Source organism: Salmo salar, chromosome ssa04, assembly GCF_905237065.1.
Source record: "Salmo salar chromosome ssa04, Ssal_v3.1, whole genome shotgun sequence".
NCBI classification, from domain to species: Eukaryota; Metazoa; Chordata; class Actinopteri; order Salmoniformes; family Salmonidae; genus Salmo; species Salmo salar.
In genome coordinates this window covers 19,087,436-19,109,967 of record NC_059445.1, presented here as the reverse complement: position 1 = coordinate 19,109,967, position 22,532 = coordinate 19,087,436, and the positions used below count along the sequence as shown (strand labels likewise).

General features: G+C 42.9%; 1 protein-coding gene and 1 long non-coding RNA gene across 3 annotated transcripts in view; both read right to left on the bottom strand.

The window, feature by feature from the left end:
* Positions 1 to 5,544, bottom strand: part of LOC106602428 (zinc finger protein 662) — an 81,446-nt gene extending 75,902 nt beyond the window's left edge. Inside the window, exons 1-3 of one of the 2 annotated variants that reach the window (XM_014195064.2) lie at positions 5,044 to 5,544; positions 2,770 to 2,900; positions 1,002 to 2,571 (exon numbers count right to left, since the gene is read on the bottom strand). In XM_014195064.2, coding sequence (XP_014050539.1) covers positions 1,378 to 2,571; positions 2,770 to 2,900; positions 5,044 to 5,332 — 1,614 coding nt within the window. In that variant the 5' untranslated portion in view covers positions 5,333 to 5,544 and the 3' untranslated portion in view covers positions 1,002 to 1,377. Of the gene's footprint in view, positions 1 to 1,001; positions 2,572 to 2,769; positions 2,901 to 5,043 lie in introns of those variants that run through there. The other variant, XM_045717545.1, reaches the window with a different exon arrangement.
* Positions 5,545 to 12,660: 7,116 nt separating this feature from the next.
* LOC123742540 (uncharacterized) lies at positions 12,661 to 20,883 on the bottom strand. Its single transcript, XR_006769718.1, has 3 exons — positions 20,728 to 20,883; positions 13,005 to 13,116; positions 12,661 to 12,773 (listed from the first exon to the last, which is right to left on the bottom strand). It is a non-coding gene; the product is annotated as an uncharacterized lncRNA (long non-coding RNA).
* Between the last annotated feature and the right edge of the window lie 1,649 nt (positions 20,884 to 22,532).

Below are 22,532 nucleotides of genomic sequence, written 5' to 3'. Positions count from 1 at the left end.
CAGTGTGTTTGTGTGCGACGCTTAAGAGGTAGCTCTTCATTTTCAAGCTGTTGGCTGTGTCCCTTTTCAACACACTAACACAATTCATGTAAATCTACATTTAAAAGGAGGGGGGACACATTTGAGATTTGAAGCCTTGCCACAATCGGCGTCAGTTACACAGACTAGGCAATTTACACAGAGAGCGATTTGACCCGTCAGTCAAATACACGTGATAGTTGCTTTGATGATCAGAACGTGCAGTTGGACTGAGGTATGTTAAGGACCAGTGGCCGTTACAGACCATTTCAACTGGGGGGGGCCAAGCTGGGGCCAGTTGTACTGTTAAAGGGGCCAGTTACATTGGACGTTATTGTTGTCATATCATTTTCTTCACTGCATTGCAGGCATTAGCAGGCAAAAGACCATGTTCATAATCATTAGTGTTCCGCGTTGCCACTGTCTAATAACGGATGTAAAAAAAGAATGACAGCAAAAATGTGTTATGTAAAAATGATTTCATACTCCACATTTAGGGGGGCCACAAGGGGGTCCAAAATTGTTGTCACAGGGGCACTGCCCCCCCCCCCCCAGAACCGCCCCTGTTAAGGACACATCCAACTATGTCGACGATTTTAATTGGCTGATGCAGAACTTGTTCCAGGATATAATCTGATGAGACCAGCTACAATTTAGCGTTTTGTCACCTGCAAGTAAATCAAACATTTTAATTGGCTGAAACGCATTTTGAGAGTTAAATTGTTGCTTATGTTTCCCACTAAATTTGAGTTCTATACTGTAGTTACAGAATGACACTTTTTTTAAACCCATCATGGGACATAAATATGATGTGGGTAAAAATAAGTCTGCTATTGAAAGTCATCAGACAAACCTGACTAAACTATGTTGACGTGTACAGTAGGTGTTGGGGTATATTATGTAAGTGTATATTGGTTATAATATTGTGTGTATGCAGAATAGGGCGAGATCAGATGTTATGTACACTAAAGAGAGAGTCTAAGTGAAAGTCTTAGAATGAAAAGTCCCATTTTGTGTTTATTGAACATAAAAGAAGTTTTAAATACACCATATGAAAACCACATACACATCTCAACTAACAATCTGCATAAACTTGATAAATTCCATTCATTTCTCATGAAATAGTAGTTGAATGCAAGTAATTAAATAGGCACACAGTACAAACACAATATGTATCAGACTTTGTAGGCTTATATATCACACAATGTCTGGATGCAATATTTTACCCAGGAATATGCAACACTGATATTGGTTCCTCTTGTTATTCCAAACGCATCTACGGATCTATTCTGCTGACAAATATGAAAATTAATATTTGTATTTAATGCAGGATTCGATCTAAGCTGTCGAGTGGAATGGTTACTTTTTATGTTGTAGAGTGGAATGTTTTTTTTGCTGGTGTATCCTGAGGTAGCTCCTCTCTGAAAACGTCTTCCCACAGTGCGTACAGGAGAACGGCCTCTCTCCCGTGTGGACCTTAAGGTGCATCTTCAGATGGTCCTGGCGGGAGAACCTCTTCTCACACTGGGGACAGCTGTAGGGTTTCTCACCTGTGTGGACCCTCTGGTGCCTTTTCAGGTCACGAGCCTGGGCAAAGCGCATGTGACACTGGGTACAGCTGAAGGGTTTCACCCCTGTGTGGACCCTCTGGTGGATCTCCACTTTCTGGGGGCAGCTGAAGCCTTTGTTACAGAACATGCAGAGGAACCGTTTCTCTTTACTATTGCCTGATGTGGCTCCCCCTCCCTGAGTCTGGGCTCTAGCCCTGTCGTTTGAGTTCAATACCTGATCGAAAAGGACACCGCTGTGTGAATCTGAAGGCTCCATCGACGTGGACACTGGGTCACAATCCCTGAACGCGTGTATTGGAGAGTGGGTCACAACGTTTGTATTTGTCTCTAAGCTTTCCCTGTAGTCTAAGAAATCTCTGCCCTGTGAGTGTCCGTCTCCTAGATGACTTTCTGCATTCCATGTGGAAGAAGCGTCACCCTCCACTTTCACAGTTACCTCATCTACGATTATAACCTCCCCTTTCTTATCTAGGCACCCTTCAGAGTATACACTACTACTGTACTGGTTCCAGTTCCCTCTAGACAAATCAGTCTGTGTCTCTAAACCCAAGGATATGTTGCCAGGGTCCATCTCTGTAGTGTAAGAACAAGACGGATCATCACCACCCGTGTCTAACGTGTCACCATCTCCATCTCCACGGGAATGAACCGTTCTTTGGCTCTGGTGAAATACCAGTAAGTACTCTGAACCGGGAGCAGAAGGACAGCCCAGTCTCTCTGGGTCTGATCGGTGGTCAGATCCTGTGTGTAAGAGCCTGTGTGTTAAAGTCTCGGTGTCTGTCTTTGACTTGAGGACGACGTTCGGCGTTCCACTGACCTCAGTGATGCTGCTTCGGGTCCTGGGCTGCACTGGGGCGGTGATGGGGTCCTCTGTGGCTACAGAGGGTGCTCCAGTCTGGATGTCTCTGCTGTGCTGTGGGTCTTCATCTCCTTCAGACCTCTCCATCTTGACCCCAGGATCTACAGCTTCTGCATCTGCAGACTGACACAAAAAAGAGAGGTAGTTATTACCGGTACATGAGTAGAATTGGATAACAATGTCGTAGGGAAAGTCTCACAAGCTCCCCTATGGCAGATGTACATGTAGGCAAGTGAATAGCTGAGGGGAGCCTTTCTGAAATAAACTGGCCACATTTGATTTACAAAGTAACTAATTTTGATGTAATACTATGACACTAACCTCTATCACGATAACATGCTGGGTTGAGGTTCCACTCCCCTCATCAACAGTAATTGATTGGTCATCTCTCCAGGAATTATTCTTCATTGGCTTCACAAAGCTCCTGTGGCCTTCAGTGAGATGTCCTTCACCTGAGAAAGTGATTGGGGGTAAAAGAGGTTATGTTGGCTACTGTCTGCTCAACGGTATAGACCCTTTTCTGTCTTTGCAAACACTGCCGCATGAGAGCAAAGAGTGCAATTTGGTTGCAGAACATGGGGGAGTTCTCATTTTAAGGCTTGTATGAAAGTCCTGCTCAATAGAACATTTTAAGTGTATGACAATCCAAATATATGGCTCTGGTTACAATAGCCTCTTTTAGAATCTGAGAGTGAAATACTTACACACTCGTCTCTATCATGTAGGCTCAGCATTCCTGAACAGTCCCATTTACAAGTCAGAATGTTGAACAAACATCATTTCAACTTACTTTACTTGCTGTCCACCAATTTTGTCCCTATGTCGGAGGTAATCTGATACAAAATATCACAGGGAAGCGTTATCAACCCTACCTTTAGTAGGCTGGTCTGTATATTGGTTTGTATTAAAGAAATGCAATTCGCACTTGACAAACACTAGCACAATATGGCCGAGGATAACCGAACGGCAAACGCTTCCAGCTGACTACGAAGAAACGTGCTTCGGTCAACGTACATGTCAAGAGATTGAAAATACAAGCGTCAGAACCTACCGGCACCGCAGTCGGGTTAACAACCCTTTCCTGTGGATACCCCATCTCCACCTCCCAAAGGACCAACAGCATGAACAACCGGTAAAGTGTAAATATAATTGTATTCAACATTCTGGCTTGTAGAGACTACTGCATCTTTTCATGGTTACATTAAGACACCATGGAACCAGCGTGAGATATGGGTCGGTACAACGCCACTGTACTCCAGATTTGACCTTTATCCACACTGCTCCATCGAGAAGATTGAAATACTGCTAGTTTTCCCGGAAAACTGCCATTTTCATCCTCATGCTAGCTAGCAGTAGCCACAGCAGCCATTATGGAATTATGGAATTGCATGTCACGTTGGCTGACACTGCCATTCCAAAATGGCTGTGATACACTACATGGCTCGTCGAACATCTCATTCCAAATGCATTGCCATTAATATGGAGTTGGTCCCACTTTGCTGCCATAACAGCCTCCACTCTTCTGGGAAGGCTTTCCACTAGATGTTGGAACCTTGCGGTGGAGACTTGCTTCCATTCAGCCACAAGAGCATTAGTGAGGTTGGGAGAGTAGACCTGGCTCGTAGTCAGCGTTCCAATTCATCCCAAAGGTGTTCGATGGGGTTGAGGTCAGGGCTTTGTGAAGGCCAGTCAAGTTCTTCCATACTGATTTCGGCAAACCATTTCTGTATGAACCTTGAGTTGTGCACGGGGGCATTGTCATGCTGAAACAGTTAAGGGCCTTCCCCAAACTGTTGCCACAAAGTCAGAAGAGCAGAATCATCTAGAATGTCATTGTATGCTGTAGCATTAACATTTCCCTACACTGGAACTAAGGGGTCTAGCCCAAACCATGAAAAACAGCCCCAGACCATTATTACTCCTCCACCAAACTTTACAGTGGGCACTCTGCATTTGGCAGGTAGCATTCTCCTGGCACCCGCCAAACCCAGATTTGTCTGTTGGACTGCCAGATTGTGAAGTGTGATTCATCACTCCAGAGAACGGTTTCCACTGCTCCAGACTCCTCACTTCCCAGTTCCAAACTGCCTGCTACTGCCCGCTACCGAGGACTGATTTTTTTTTACTCGTTTCAGCACTCGCTGGTCCCATTCTGTGAGCTTGTGTGGCTGAAATAGCCAAATCTACTAATTTGAAGGGGTGTCCACATACTTTTTGCTGTGGCTACTGATTGGAGCCCCCCCCAAAATAAACAATAGTCTCTACAAGCCAGCGTGTTGAATAAAATTTGATTTACACTTACTAACCATGATTGGAGCCCCAGTGCTGCTCATTGTAAACAATGGTAACGGTAGGGTCGGTATCTTCTGGCAAGGTGACCTGCTTTTATTCAGCAACCAAAAGTCGTGCGCATTTGTTTATTATATGATATTGAATATTTGCGCTAGATAGATCGTAATCAGGGAATTTGAATTATTGCATACCATCCAGAAACTGACCAAGACCCAATTCTGTTATACACCTGAATGTTCAGGGGGGAAACGGGGCTATAAGGAATTAACTTTATGAACGGCGACAGCCTTCTGAAAAATATACCTCTTGCCATTCCTCTGTATCGGTCGAGGATCTTGACACTACTGGGGCGACTGGCGAGGGCGCGCTCTCGCATTGTCCCCTCTGCGCGCTCACGTGACACCTTCATTTCCACTAGCTGTAGCTTCCTCCGCAATGTCCTGTTTTCTTTCTGGCTTTGAGACATTTCCAAACGAAACACTGCATAGTCGTCGTCTACGAGTTTACAGATCTCTGCCACGGCTGCATTCGCTAGCACCTCCATAATGGAGGCAATTTGAGTGTGAAAAACCATACCGTTACAGTTAGCCATTGTTAGCTAACGCGATCAGCTACCTAGTTAGCGTTACCTATATAATATATATTAACCAAGTCCTGGCACCAACACGAATTTAAAACTACATTAGGTAAGTATGTGACGCTATGCAGTTAAAGGACTTATATTTTGAGTTTCATGGTGTTAATACACGTCTAAATAACAATGCTAACGTGGAAATACTTTTTGGTCACTTCCGTTTACACGAAAGAGAAAGGATCTTATTGGTTGACGTTATAGCTCAAATGGTGTGGTTAAATTTAAAAGGTATGCGCGCTGTTCTTTGAAATACGGTACTGCTTATGGAGTGTCATTGTGATCTGGAGAGTTGCTACTTTCTCGTGTCATTCCTGGACTACTCATTATATGAATAAAGTCCGATTAAATCAACAAATACGAGAGTCAGTTGAACAAACGTTAAGGTTACAAGTAGTGCTGTTGTGCACATTTTTTTTAGGTGGCGGAGAGCAACAAAAAAAATATTCTTCAATCAACGTTTGTACCGACAGATGTAGCCAATTGAACAGCGTGAAATGCATCCTTCAATTGCAACGTCTGCCTATGCCCACACTATGGATACGTTCGTAAATTCACTCTGGCTATCGACTTCGATTTCGGAGCATTCTCCTCTGAGTGTGTCAGAGCGCAGAATAACTGATGAATTTACGAACGCTCAACACCTGTTGAATATGGCCGGTGTCAGTAAACGTCGGCAAAAAAAGCGTAATAAAATTGTTGCCAGTAGCAGAGTTACAGTCACCAACGCTCAGGATAAAAGAACACAGCATAACCAGCTCTGCTAGGACGAGTAAAATGGTCAGAGTGATGTGTTCTCTCATTTGTGTCGGGAAGTAGTTAGCAAGCTAGACAATTTCAGCCAGTTAGCTTGGGTGCATGACTGCCGTCGAAGTCAGAACGCTCGGATCAACCCTACTCCTCGGCCAGAGCGTCGAGTGTACGCTCAGAGAGCGAAACCCTTTGAATTTGGCATTCCAGATAGAATTTACGATCACACAGGGGCGAAAATCTGATATCAACTTTGGAGGGGACAATTACATGAAATTTTCTCAAGAGCAATTCCTGAGGGGGACAGCAAAAGTAGTGCTGTAACACATAGCCTACATTGTAATATGGTAAATGTATATTGAGGAACCAAAGAAATAAGGTGTTTGCCGTACTCCTAACTAACGGTACCCAAAACTACACAACTAATCACAACAGCAATACCATTGCCTTTAACAAATCTTAGTTCAGTCACCAGTTTAAGTTGAGTGGGGGTATCCATGGCATTTTCCAATTATGTTCCTATTTTACAAGTCAAAAAAATTGAGAACCTTTCATAATGTTGCCAAACAAAGACTCAACAAACTTACCTGAGACTCCCTGTCTCTGCCAGTCTGTACCTGCATATCTGTCCCCAACTCTGCTGTCTGTGTGCCATCTGTTGCCTGCTCTGCCTAATGACATCATTGTGAAACATTTCCATTAGAATTTAATTTCTTTCTTATGAACATTTTATCAACTAGTCTTTGAGATATTAGGCTACTAGGGTTCTTACTATGCGTTTTGGTGTATTGAAAAATACTCTGATGTCCGTCTTTTATTTTTCTGCCATTTTTCTACCTGGCTGGCTGGCTGGCTACACACACAGTGTGTAGGTTATTTACAGTAGGAGATGGGCTTCTATCATCTTCAATCATTCTATTTGGGCTTCGATCTAAAAGGTAGCTAGCAAATGTGAAACGGATTAAAATGACAAGAGTTGACAGCTGTATGAGTTCACCATTTACACAACATATGCTGCAACCTTTTGTAATTTTAATAGTTTGTTTCATATTGGCTGGCTTCCAACAATAGCTGAATTTGCAAAGCTAGCGAGCACCAATTCAGTTTCAGTGGTGTTTGCTACAATCTTTGCTACCTGGGTTAAATAAAGGTGAAATAAAATAAATAAATAAAAGTTCCCTTGCGCCAATTTAGCTTTTGCAACGAGACCATTAAATATATTTAAGACAATGGTAGAAGAGAGTGTAGTTCTGTTCAGTTTGGATTTCAGTTTATCGCTAACCTTATCACAGGGATTTTGAAGCACTGACTTACATCATCTGCATGCTGATTCCATCTTTGACGACGCCACATAAATGGAATAGGTACTAGCTAGCTTAATAGTTAATATTTGCGCGCTAGCTCTGCATATTCAGCTAGTGTGTGTGCGCGATTGACTGGATTAACCTCACGTCAGTTACGTGCATTGAGTGCCTTTCAGACAGTAGATACGACCTCTCTGTTACCTAGCAAGCTAAGGAACTGGCAGTGGATCAAACCATTGTGAGGCAAAGGGTGGGTCGCAATCTTTTGAAACTTAAAAACGCGCTATTAAGTGTCTATAATCAGCACAATTGCTTTCATTGCGTATTATTAATATTATTTAAATTACATAGTTATGTTTCAGTGATATATTGGGGGGGACAAATCATATTTTTCCCAGGATGGGGGGGTCGTGTCCCCCCCCGTCCCCCCCGGGATTTCCGCCCCTGCGATCACAATCTATTCTTTACATTTTTAAATCCCCATGAACACCAAGTTAGGAATAGGCTACCTCATTTCAAAATAGGCCATCACTGTCAATCATGTATGATAATTTGTCACGTTATACCAAACGTCCAAACTGCATCACCATGACAATTTAATTAATCTCAGTTTAATGGGAATATGAATTTACACTGAACAAAAATATAAACGCAACATGTGTTGGTCACAGTTTTCATGAGCTGAAATAAAATGTTCCAGAAATGTTGCATAAGCTCAAACAGTATTTATCTCAAATGTTGTTTACAAATGTATTTATGTCCTTGTTAGTGAGCATTTATTCTTTCCCAAAATAATCCATCCACCAGGCAGGTGTGACATATCAAGAAGCTGATTAAACAGCATGATCACAACAAGTGCACCTTTCGCTCAAATCAAATTTTATTGGTCACATACACATGGTTAGCAGATGTTAATGCGAGTGTAGCGAAATGCTTGGAGCTTCTAGTTCTGACTATGCAGTAATATAACAGATTCACAACAACTACCTTATACACACAATGTAAAGGGATGAATAGAATTTGTACATATAAATATATGGATGAGCGATGGCGTGCGGCATAGGCAAGATGCAGTAGATGGTATAGAATACAGTGTATATACATATGAGATGAGTAATGAAGGATATGTAAACATTGTTAAAGTGGCATTATTTAAAGTGACTAGTGATTCCTTTATTAAGTCCATTTATTTAAGTGGACAGAGATTTGTGTCTGTATGTTGGCAGCAGCCTCTCTATGTTAGTGATGGCTGTTTAACAGTCTGATGGCCTTGAAATAGAAGCTGTTTTTCACTCTTTCGGGTCCCAGCTTTGATGCACCTGTACTGACCTCGCCTTCTAGATGATAGCGGGGTGAACAGGCAATGGATCAGGTGATTGTTGTCCTTGATTAACTTTTTGGCCTTCCTGTGACATTGGGTGCTGTAGCTGGGGACAATAAAAGGCCACTCTAAAATGTGCAGTTTTGTCACACAACACAATGCCACAGATGTCTCAAGTTTTGAGGGAGCGTGCAATTGGCATGCTGACTGCAGGAATGTCCACCAGAGCTGTTGCCAGAGAACTTAATGTTAATTTCTCTACCATAAGCCGCGTCCAATGTCATTTTAGAGAATATGTCAGTACGTCTAACCGGCCTCACAACCGCAGACCACGTGTAACCACGCCAGCCCAGGACCTCCACATCCGGCTTCTTCACCTGCGGGATCGTCTGAGACCAGCCACCCGGACAGCTGATGAAATTGAGGAGTATTTCTGTCTGTAATAAAGCCCTTTTTTTTTTGTAAAATCTCATTCTGATTGACTGGGCCTGGCTCCCCAGTCATGGCTGCACCCCTGCCCAGTCATGTGAAATCCATAGATTAGGGCCTAATTTATTTATTTCAATTGATTGATTTCATTATGAACTGTAACTCAGTAAAATCGTTGAAATTGTTGCATGTTGTGTTTCTATTTTTGTTCAGTATATACACTATATAAGGCTCCTTAACAGCTTCTACCCCCAAGTCATAAGACCGCTGAACAATTAATCAAATGGCCACCTGGACTATTTACATTGACCCCCCCCCTTTTTGTTTTTACACTGCTGCTACTCGCTGTTTATTATCTATGCATAGTCACTTTACCACTATCTACATGTACAAATTACCTCGACTAACCTGTACCCCCGCACATTGACTCGGTACCGGTACCCCCTGTATATAGCCTCATTATTGTTACTTTTTATTTTATTTTTTACTTTAGTTTATTTAGTAAATATTTTCTTAACTCTATTTCTTGAACTGCATTGTTGGTTAAGGGCTTGTAAGTAAGCATTTCACGGTTAGTTGTATTCGGCGCATGTGACAAATAACATTTGATTTGATTTATATACAAAAATATGTTGACAACCCTTCAAATTATTAGATTTGGCTATTTCCGCCACACCCGTTGCTGACAGGTGTATAAAATTGAGCACACAGCCATGCAATCTCCACAGAGAACCACTGGCAGTAGAATGGCCTTGCTGAAGAGCACAGTGACTTTCAACGTGGCACCGTCATAAGATGCCAACTTTCCAACAAGTCAATTTGTCAAATTTGTGCCCTGCTCGAGCTGTCCCAGTCAACTGTAAATGCTGTTATTGTGAAGTGGAAACGTCTAGGGGCAACAACGGCTCAGCCGTGAAGTGGTAGGCCACACAAGCTCACAGAACGGGACCGCCGAGTGCTGAAGCACGTAACAATCGTCTGTCCTCGGTTGCAAGAACTGTTCGTCGGGAGCATCATGAAATGGGTTTCCATGGCCGAGCAGCCGCAGACAAGCCTAAGATCACAGTGCGCAATGCCAAGTGTTGGCTGGAGTGGTGTAAAGCTCGCCGCCATTGAACTCTGGAGCAGTGGAAACGCATTCTCTCGAGTGATGAATCACGCTTCACCATCTGGCAGTCCGACAGACTAATCTGGGTTTGGGGAATGCCAGGAGAACGCTACCTGTCCCAATGCATAGTGCCAACTCTAAAGTTTGGTGGAGGAGGATGGTCTGGGGCTGTTTTCATGGTTTGGGCTAGGCCCCTTAGTTCCAGTGTAGGGAAATGTTAACGCTACAGCATACAATGACATTCTAGACGATTCCTTGCTTCTAACTTTGTGGCAACAGTTTGGAGAAGGTGGTGAACACCTATCCTGATCATGGATATTGTGATGTTTGTGTCAAAGGAACAGGATTGTCTATCTCTATTAGCCCCAGGCCCTGCTCCATCCCTGTGCTGTCCCTCGTGGTGCGGTCCTGGTTCTGACCCGGGAAGGAAGAGTGACTGGTTCTGACCAAGGGCCAGGGTTTGTGACCAGCCGCTTCAGAGGTCCAGTCTCTCCTACCAGTAACACCGAATGTCAGCAGGCTGTCATGGACAGCAGACTGTAAACACAAATTGAACAGAAAAGCATAAAGGTTTATATAAGAAACTCTTTGCTGTACACACAGAAACATGACATGATATTATAAAATGTTAACCACAGTCAAACACATCTCTAACCCTTTTATTCAATTACTTAACAATATGGAGCCATTGGAGTTTATTATTTATACATTTTTACCATATGTGTTAATTCAAGAATTAGGTATAATGTTTTAATTTGACTGAGATAAGGGAAACAAATGATACAGCCCCCCAAAAAAACTGAGTGACAAGAATAATAAAACATTTCTGTAAATCTGGTACCCTCGCTTTGACACAATGAATTTTAGAATACTTTGGAAAAGGTTCAACATTACACACAACTTCACTACTTCAAGTCAAGTAAACATGAATTAAAGCACTATCCTTATCTCACTATAAATCACCAGTCAGTGGTGTAAAGTACTTAAGTAAAAATACTTTAAAGTATTTGAAGTAGTTTTAACTATTTATATTTTTGACAACATTTACTTCACTACATTCCTAAAGAAAATAATGTACTTTTTACTCCATACATTTTCTCTGACACCCAAAAGTACTTGTTACATTTTGAATGCTTAGCAGGACAGGAAAATGGTCCTCATGCACTTATCAAGAGAACATCCCTGGTCATCCCTACTGCCTCTGATCTGGTGGACACACTAAACATAAATGCACAATTTGGATCTTGTGTCATCGCTGCAACTCCCCAACGGGTTTGGGAGTTGAAGGTCGAGTCATGCGTCCTCTGAAACATGACCCGCCAAACTGTGCTTCTTGACACTGACACCTGCCCGCTTAACCCGGAAGCCAGCCGCACCAATGTGTCGGAGGCGACCGAAGTCAGCCTGCAGGTGTCCGGCCCACCACAAGGACTCGCTAGAGCATGATGAGCCAAGTAAACACCCCCCAGGCCAAACCCTCCCCAAACCCGGACAACGCTGGGCCAATTGTGCGCCGCCCTATGGGACTCCCGATCACGGCCGGTTGTGATACAGCCTGGGTTCGAATCCGGGTTTGTAGTGACGCCTCTAACACTGCGATGCAGTGCCTTAGACCACTGCAGCACTCTGGAGGCCTTGTACATTTACTTTTGATACTTAAGTGCATTTAAAACCAAATACTTTTATACTTTTACTCAAGTAGTATTTTACTAGGTGACTTTCACTTGAGTCATTTTCTATTAAGGTATCTTTACTTTTACTCAAGTATGACCTTTGGGTATTTTTTCCACCACTGACACCAGTATCAACATATCAGCATTTTTACAGGCACCATCGAACCAACCATCACCATATCTACTCTGCCTCATACTAATTATTTCCTCAGTTCACCTCATCCAGTTTCCTACTACATCCAAACCAACAGAATTAACTACAAACTAACTGGTATTATATTACATGTCATTATACATGGGCAGTGTGCATTTTCTGTTGGTGTGTGAGAGTGTGAGGAGGATGAAGGCCAGGGAGTGTGTGTGGTGTCACAGGGTCCATGTTCCAGTTGATAGATCCTATAGAAGGCAGGCTGAAGGCAGCACCTGTTAGGGGGTTAACCTGAGGCGCCATCAGTCTCTCTGAATCACAACTATAGGAGCAGGACGGAGCATCGCTAGCCGAGTCTGTGTCTGTTCTCTCCCCCTGCATACGGACACCTCCCTGTCCCCAAAGATCAAATCTACTCCTCGTCCTGGTCACAGCCAGTCTGTTATCATGGAGACTAAGTTTGGATGTTGTTTTGTGTTCGACTGTCTGTTTCTGGTTGTGGTTAAGTGTCATTCCCCAGGACTCTGTCCCATCCACTGACCTCCACTGTGTCGCCTCTGATCCTGGCCTGCTCTGTGATGTTGTCCCCTGGGCACTTGGCTGCATTGGTCTGGGTCTAAGAATCAAAGATGGCTGCCCAGTCTCTTCTGTTTGCCTCCAGCCAACCACCTGCATGAAGAGGTTACAAAATAGACATTACAAACATGGCAGAGAACTCTACGCTCTACAGTTTTTAATTGTCAATTACCTGGTCAAGTTCATACATTGCGTATTTTTGTATGTAAACATAGGTTGTATTGATTTAATTTTATGAATAAGAAAAAAAATAAGAGCCAGGTGCATCACTATTCCCATTGAAGATCTATTACTGTATGTAGGTTATATGTATTTCTCCCTTACCTTGCTCCCCCATCTTTAGTCCACTCAGCAGATCAATGCTCTCTGGTCCATCTTCTATTGTCACCTCTTTGACTAGCAGCAGATCAGGTTTCCCATCCTCCATGTCTACTGACTGTAAGAGATACAGAGTGAGAAGATGTTGGATAAAGAAATCTGATAGGAGCACCCTGCTATGGAGCATTTTCTGATTGGGCAATGAGAGATTGCAAACATGTTAGTTGATTTAATTACTTGACACTAGGTATATTTATAATTAAGTGATTGGTAATAAAGTGCTGTTAGGTGTATGCAGAATAGGTTGAGAGTAGAGACATCCCACTGGGGACACACTGGTTGAATCAATGGTTTTTCCACATTTGAACCGAAATAGAATAGAGGTCTGTGCACAATGGGAGTTTACTCCTACTCTTATGGGTAAAAATAAAAGCTATGCATGAAGCCTCTTTAGTCATAAGAGTCCCACCTAGTCAACAAATATTTAAGAGACCTCTTGAGCTGTCCTAACCAGTTAAGTTACCAGCAAGTGTTTTGATTATAGAAAAAGGCAGTGAGTCAGTAGTTCCTGCACCACATGCAATTACTTTGGAGTTGCTGAAAGAATGTTTTGAAACTGCCATGTGATCAAACCATAAATAATCTAGACCTACATGCAACAGTATCTCTTGCACCTTTGAAAATTAATTCAAATTAGGCCTATTTCACATAATAAATAAACCTGTTTTTCTTTTGATTACCTACATTAAGTTATTTCAACTTATCCCTTTGGAGCGCACTAACACATTGTTAAAAAAGTATTTAAAATTTGGCATGCCCATAAATTGGGCAATTGAAGGCATCTTGGGCTTATGTTAACTGATTGTGTTTAATTAAAATAAGACCTTTAAAATGTTGTAGGCAACATTGTATGCAACATTATCGGCAAGTGACTTGAGTCCTACTGTGCAAAAGCAATTTAGAGTTGTTAAACGGGAGTGACGAGTGTGTTTGATCTAACAGTAATATTGTCAACAACAACAAAAATATAGTAAAAAATAAATAAAAAGGTTATGCATGCCAACATATTAGGAGATAATTAAGAGAAGGCAAAGTGATCGTGTCAGGTGAAAATTATATCAAACGTTTTACCATTGCAACATTTGATGTAGTCACATTCAATTGGTTGTCTGAAGCATGCTATAGAGTTCACCGCGGGCGATACCTCATCTAAATTATTCCCCTTTATTTTCGACAATTTCAATGAGCCTCGTCGTCACCGTCTTTCCTTTGCGGTACCTCAAACTGCTGTCGTGATTACCAGCCGATATAAACTTTTAAGAGTTGATTTTACTCCTGGCTCAGAGTTTGTCTGGGCAGTGTCTTAACGTCCTCCTAAAACCTACTCTGAGCTGGGAGTTTATTTTTTACAGGATTCCTAGGGTAGGACCTTTTCTGGTATGCTTTGTGGACACGAGCGTTGATGTGATGTATACTAAAGAGTCTCAATCAAAGTCTTAGAATGAAGAGTCCCATTTTGTGTTTATTAAACATAAACAAATGTTAAATACACCATATGAAAACCACACATACACACTCAACAAAAAATCATCAACTTGATAAACTGCATAAATTCTCATTTAAAGTGTCTTGGGGGGAAAATGAAGTAGTTGAATGGAAATAGGCATTTGTGAACATCATGTAGCCAAACCAATGTTGCCCCACAGGCCGCATTCAGTCTTCGCAGAGGTCGGGGGGCCACTCTTAAAGGGGAATAACAGCACATTTAGAAAATGTGTCTTAAGTTCCTAAACCTTTCGGACTTATCGTTGGACTGTCTGCCAAAGTGTACAGACATGGCCAAAGGTTTTGAGAATGACACAAATATTAATTTTCACAAAGTCTGCTGCCTCAGTGTCTTTAGATATTTTTGTCAGATGTTACTATGGAATACTGAAGTATAATTACAAGCATTTCATCAGTGTCAAAGGCTTTTATTGACAATTACTTGAAGTTGATGCAAAGAGTCAGTATTTGCAGTGTTGACCCTTCTTTTTCAAGACCTCTGCAATCCGCCCTGGCATGCTGTCAATTAACTTCTGGGCCACATCCTGACTGATGGCAGCCCATTCTTGCATAATCAATGCTTGGAGTTTGTCAGAATTTGTGGGTTTTTGTTTGTCCACCCGCCTCTTGAGGATTGGCCACAAATTATCAATGGGATTAAGGTCTGGGGAGTTTCCTGGCCATGGACCCAAAATATCGATGTTTTGTTCCCCGAGCCACTTAGTTATCACTTTTGCCTTATGGCAAGGTGCTCCATCATGCTGGAAAAGGCATTGTTTGTCACCAAACTGTTCCTGGATGGTTGGGAGAAGTTGCTCTCGGAGGATGTGTTGGTACCATTCTTTATTCATGGCTGTGTTCTTAGGCAAAATTGTGAGTGAGCCCACTCCCTTGCCTGAGAAGCAACCCCACACATGAATTGTCTCATGATGCTTTACTGTTGGCATGACACAAGACTGATGGTAGCGCTCACCTTGTCTTCTCCGGACAAGCTTTTTTCCAGATGTCCCAAACAATCGGAAAGGGGATTCATCAGAGAAAATGACTTTACCCCAGTCCTCAGCAGTCCAATCTCTGTACCTTTTGCAGAATATCAGTCCGTCTCTGATGTTTTTCCTGGAGAGAAGTGGCTTCTTTGCTGCCCTTCTTGACACCAGGCCATCCTTCAAAGGTCTTCACCTCACTGTGCGTGCAGATGCACTCACACCTACCTGCTGCCATTCCTGAGCAAGTTCTGTACTGGTGGTGCCCCGATCCCGCAGCTGAATCAACTTTAGGAGACGGTCCTGGCACTTGCTGGACTTTCTTGGGTGCCCTGAAGCCTTCTTCACAACAATTGAACCGCTCTCCTTGAAGTTCTTGATAATCCGATAAAATGGTTGATTTAGGTGCAATCTTAATGGCAGCAATATCCTTGCCTGTGAAGCCCTCTTTGTGCAAAGCAATGATGACGGAATTTGTTTCCTTGCAGGTAACCATGGTTGACAGAGGAAGAACAGCGATTCCAAGCCCCACCCTCCTTTTGAAGCTTCCAGTCTGTTATTCGAATTCGATCAGCATGACAGAGTGATCTCCAGCCTTGTCCTCGTCAACACTCACACCTGTGTTAACGAGAGAATCACTGACATGATGTCAGCTGGTCCTTTTGTGGCAGGGCTGAAATGCAGTGGAAATGTTTGTTTGGGATTCAGTTCATTTGCATGGTAAAGAGGGACTTTGCAATTCATTGCAGTTCATCTGATCACTCTTCATAACATTCTGGAGTATATGCAAATTGCCATCATACAAACTGAGGCAGCAGACTTTGTGAAAATTAATATTTGTGTCATTCTCAAAACTTTTGGCCACGACTGTACATCTTTCTCATTCAGGGAGAGAGAGGCAGAGGTAGAGCAAGAGTTATGTAACCAGATTAACGTAACATAAAATAGAACTTTGTAGAATAACGCAAATCTATGATAGTAATAAAGGTTATCAGCAAACAAACAAAATTCAGGAAGCCCAAACGATTGATAAATGTCATATACCTTTTATGTGATAAATTTGGTTTGTGGGTTGCAATTTTACCTTTTCTGAGAGGGGACTACTCATAAACACACACCGGCAGTGTTCAAAGTAGCCAACATCAGACTTTAGCAAATCACCCAACACAACACGCCTTTTACTATATTAGAAGCATCATCAGACCTCGGTAGTAGCCTATTTAATTTCTTTCAATACATTTTTTTGGAAACCAAGCAGAAAATACAGTGCATTCGGAAATTATTCAGACCCCTTGACTTTTTCCACATTTTATTGTTACAGCCTTATTCTAAAATGGAATAAATAGTTTTTTTCCCCCTCATCAATCTTCACACAATACACCATAATGACTAAACAAAAACAGGTTTTTACATAAATATTCAGACCCTTTATTCAGTACTTTGTTGAAGCACCTTTGGCAGCGAGTACAGCCTTGAGTCTTCTTGGGTATGACGCTACAAGCATGGCACACCTGTATTTTGGGAGTTTCTCCCATTCTTCTCTGCAGATCCTCTCAATCACTGTCAGGTTGGATGGGGAGCTTTGCTGCACAGCTATTTCCAGGTCTCTCCAGAGATGTCTCTCCTGAAATGCCACTCAAGGACATTCAGAGACTTGTCCCGAAGCCACTCTTGTGTTATCTTGGTTGTGTGCTTAGGGTTGTTGTCCTGTTGGAAGGTGAACCTTCGCCCCAGTCTGAGGTCCTGACCACTCTGGAGCAAGTTTTCATCAAGGATCTCTCTGTACTTTGCTCCGTTCATCTTTGCCTCAATACTGACTAGTCTCCCAGTCCCTGCTTCTGAAAAACATCCCCACAGCATGATGTTGCCACCACCGTACTTCACCATAGGGATGGTGCCAGGTTTCCTCTAAGTGTGACGCTTGGCATTCAGGCCAAAGAGTTCAGTCTTGGTTCCATCAAATCAGAGAATCTTGTTTCTCATGGTCCGAGAGTCTTTATGTGCCTTTTGGCAAACTCAAAGCGACTGAGGAGTGGCTTCCGTCTGGCCACTCTACCATAAAGGCCTGATTGGTGGAGTGCTGCAGATGGTTTTCCTTCTGGAAGTTTCTCCAATCTCCACAGATGAACTCTAGAGCTCTGTCAGAGTGACCATCGGGTACTTGGTCACCTCCCTGACCAAGGCCCTTCTCCCCTGATTGCTCAGTTTGGCCGGGCAGCCAGCTCTAGGAAAAGTCTTGGTGGTTCCAAACTTCTTCCATTTAAGAATTATGGAGGCGTCTGTGGCCACTTCTTTGGGACCTTCAATGCTGCAGAAATGTTTTGGTAACCTTCTCCAGACCTGTGCCTCGACACAATCCTGTCTCTTGGCTCTACGAACAATTCCTTCAACCTCATGGCTTGGTTTTTGCTCTGACATGCACTGTCAACTGTGGGACCTTATATAGACAGTTGTGTTCCTTTCCTAATCATGTCCAATCAATAAAATGTACCACAGGTGGACTCCAATCCAGTTGTTGAAACATCAAGGATGATCAATGGAAACAGGATGCACCTGAGCTCAATTTCAACTCTCATAGCAAAGGGTCTGAATACTTATGCAAATAAAGGTATTTCTGTTTTTTATGTAAATTGTTTTCGCTTTGTCATTATGGGGTTTTGTGTGTAGATTGCTGAAGATTGCTTTTTATTGAATCCATTTTAGAATAAGGCCGTAACGTAACAAAATGTGGAAAAAGTCAAGGGGTCTGAATACTTTCTGAAGGCACTGTACATTAGAATAAAATTGATCTGATCAGAAACACTGTGCTCACAACCTTTATCTCCTAACTGATGTCATTGATGTATTTTGTTGGAATATTGCGCATTACAAACTGGGTGGTTTGAGCCCTGAATGCTGATTGGCTGACAGCCGTGGTATATCAGACCGTCTAACATGGGTATGACAAAACATTTATTTTTACTGCTCTAATTAAGTTGGTAACCAGTTTATAAAAGCAATAAGCCACCTCGGGGGTTTGTGGTATATTGGCCATATAGCACACCTTGGGCCTTACTGCTTAAATAGTCTAAGGTTTTTACCAGGCACAAGTCCATTCAGGCGAGGGTCCCGTGCAAGAAACAACACATAACGAGCTCGACAAATGTATACAGAAGAAAAGTTTCACCCACATTTTAGATAAGAAAATATCCTCTTACCTTTGTCATGACAACCATCCATCCAAATAAAATAATTCCATGTGTCCGCCTTTTGTCTTTAAATACTTTCACATAGCCTATTTCATGATATGGGGTAATCCAATGAGCAACACTGCAGCCGTTGATTGCAGTGATCATCATTTATCAAGTATGCTATATAGTGTACACTGAGTGTACAACACATTAAGAACACCTTCCTAACATTGAGTTGCACCCCCACCTTTTGCCCTCAGAACAGCCTCAATTCGTCAGGGCATGGACTCTACAAGGTGTCAAAAGCATTCCACAGGGATGCTGGCCCATGTTGACTCCAATGCTTCCCACAGTTGTGTGGTGGACCATTCTTGATGCGCACGAGAAACTGTTGAGTGTGAAAATCCCAGCAGTGTTGCATTTCTTGACCCAAACCGGTGCTCCTGGCACCTACTACCATACCCTGTTCAAAGGCATCTAAATTGTTTGTCATGCCCATTCACCCTCTGAATGGCACACATACGCAATCCATGTCTCAATTGTCTCAATGCTTAAAAATCCTTCTCCTCCCTTTCATCTACACTGATTGAGGTGTATTTAACAAGTAACATCAATAAGGGATCAGAGCTTTCACCTGGATTCACTTGGTCAGTCTATGTCATGGAAAGAGCAGGTGTTCCTAATGTTTTGTAAAATCAGTGTATAATCAATACATGACTTTCAAGGAGTAGGGTATTAGAATAAATCGCATTTCAATAACATGCATCAGTAGCTATGGTGATGTAGCTCTGGCTCTAGCTCGCTCTCCCTTTGACAGACAGTCCAATAATGTGTCAGGAAATGATTGAAATTTGCCATTATTCCCCCATAAAAAATAAATAAATCAATGCTCCACAATTGTTTAGATTTCGTTTCGATGCCTGTTAGCAAGCTGGACATTAGTGAGAAGACCATAAATGTACCTCCGTTATCATTCCTACACAGTTCCCATCCTACACCCCCCCCCAAAAAATGTTTAATATTCTTTTATTCAAACCACCCACGGATTGAATGGGCTCCCTGAGAACCTCTTCCTGCAGTGCATACAGGTGAATGGCCTCTCTCCCGTGTGAACCTTCAGGTGCATCTTCAGCTGGTGCTGGTGGGAGAACCTCTTCTCACATTGGGGGCTCCTGTATGCTTCTCCCCTGTGTGGACCCTCTGGTGCCTCTTCAGGTCACCAGCCTGGGTGAAGCGCATGTGACACTGGGTACAGCTGAAGGGTTTCTCCCCTGTGTGGACCCTCTGGTGGATCTCCACTTTTTGGGAGCAGCTGAAGCCTTTGTTACAGAACATGCAGAAGAATCGTTTCTCTTTACTATTGCCTGATGTTGCTCCCCTTTCCTGAACCTGGGCTCTAGCCGTGTCGTTTGAGTTCAATACCTGATCGAAAAGGATACGGCCGTGTGAATCAGAAGGCCCCAACGACATGGACACTGGATCGCGATCCCTCAGCACGTGTAAAGGATTGGTCGCGACATTTGGACTTGTCTCAAAGCTTTCGCTGTAATCTAAAAAATATCTGCCCTGTGAGTGTCCGTCTCCTAGGTGACTATCTGCATTCCATGTGGGAGGAGCTTCGCCCTCCACTTTCACAGTCACTTCATCTACCACTATAACCTCCTCTTTCTTATCTAGGCACCCTTCAGAGTATACACTACTACTGTACTGGTTCCAGTCTCCTCTCATTGGATTAGTCTGTGCATCTAATACCACAGGAATGTCACCAGGTATCATCTCTGTAGTGTAAGAACAAGACGGATCAGTGCCAGTCTCTAACGCGTCACCTGAGTTCCGATGGGAATGAACCGTCCTCGGGCTTTGGTTACCGTAAAGTAAATACTCTGAGCCAGTAGCAGGAGAACAGCCCAATCTCCCCAGCTCCATTCTCTCTAGGTCTGACCTGTGGTCAGATCCTGTGTGTAAAAGCCTTTGTGTTACAGTTGAAGTCTCTGTGTCTGACTTGAGTACGGCGTTCATTGTTCCACTGACCTCCGTAATGCTGCATCGGGTCCTGGTCTGGGTCGCAGCGTTGGTGGATAGGTCCTCCGCAACCAGTAGGGATGCTTCTGCTGTGTCGTGGGTCCTCTCCTTCATTCCTCTCTTGTTTCACCAGAGACAATCCTCCAGGACCTGCAGCCTCTGTAGACTGGCACAAGAAGAGAGGAGGTTATTACCGGAGTAGAATTAATAGAAATGAGTAGAATTGGATAACAATGTCGTAGGGAAGTCGCACAAGCTCCAATATGGCAAACAAATTAGGATTTACATGTAAGCAAGTGAATATCTGAGGGTAGCCTTTCTGAAATAAACGGGCCAGATTTTATTTACGAACTAATTTTTATGCAACACTATTACACTAACCTCTATCATGATAACTCGCGGGGTTGAGGTTCCACTCCCCTCATCAATAGTTATTGGTTGCTCATCTCTCCATGTATTGTGTCCCGCTGGCTTCACAAAGCTCCTGTAGCCTCCAGTGAGATTTCCTTCACCTGAGAGAGTTATTGGAGGAAAAGAGGTGGTTAGATTACCTACTGTCAATGCTCAACACTACATTGTTCACCAATACAATTTTGACACTGTCTAGAATTGGCAAGGATGTAAGCTAACCCTTTGCATAACTTCTTGAGATACTATTTATTGATTGGTGTATTATGTTCCAGACATCACATTGTTTCAATTGAGTAAATAATAGGAAATGCAGTAAATCAAAAATCTGGTTATTATGATATTGTGTCTAAGCTAAGTAATCAGGGAAATAATTTTGCAAGTATCCAAAAACTGACCTAGAACCAATTCTGGTTAACGCATCTAAAGTCGCGCAGAAGAGAACAGGGCGACATGTCACGCACCCTAGCCTTCTGCAAAATGTACCTCGTACGATTCCTCTGTATCGGTCAAGGATCACTACTGGGACGACTGGCGAGGACGCGCTCTGCGCGCTCCCGTACCACCTTCAGTTCGAGTAGCTGTAGTTTCCTCCGCATTCCCCTGTTTTCTTTCTGGCTTTGAGACACTTCCAAACGGATCACTGCATAGTCGTCGTCTACGAGTTTACAGATCTCTGCCACGGCTGCATTTGCTAGCACCTCCGTGATGGAGGCTATTTGAGTGTGAAAAACCATACAGTTAGCCATTGTTAACTAACGTTAGTCTAGCTTGCTTTACCTAGATAACATCGACTAATAAAGTTCTGTCTCCAACGCAAATTAAACACTACCTGGGGTAAGTATGCGATGCTGTGATGTTATGCGTCATTGTTTTGTTCCAGTATGTCAATACACGTCTAAATAACAACAATAAAAACGCTGAAGTGGTTATTGGTCAATGTTCACTTCCGTTTACACTGAAGAGAGAGGATCTTATTGGTGTACGTCATAGTTCAAAGGGTGTGGTTAAATGAATACGGTACTGCTTAAATTAAAAGGGTTCCGCGCTGTTCTTTGAATTACATTATTGCTTATTACATTGCACATTCAGGGCTCTAATTACCATTATAAACTGGGTGGTTCTAGCCCTGAATGCTGATTGCCTGAAAGCCGTGGTATATCACGGGCATTACAAAACATGCATTTTCACTGCTCTAATTACTTTGGTAAACAGTTTATAATAGCAATAAGGCACCTCAGGGTTTGTGGTATATGGCCAATATACCACGGCAAAGGGCTGTAGCCATGCACTCCGCGTTGTGCATAAGAACAACCCTTAGTCGTGGTATATTGGCCATATACCACCCCCCCCATACCTTATTGCTTAAATATGGTCTGAATGCGGCCAGGGTACTAGGGGCGTTC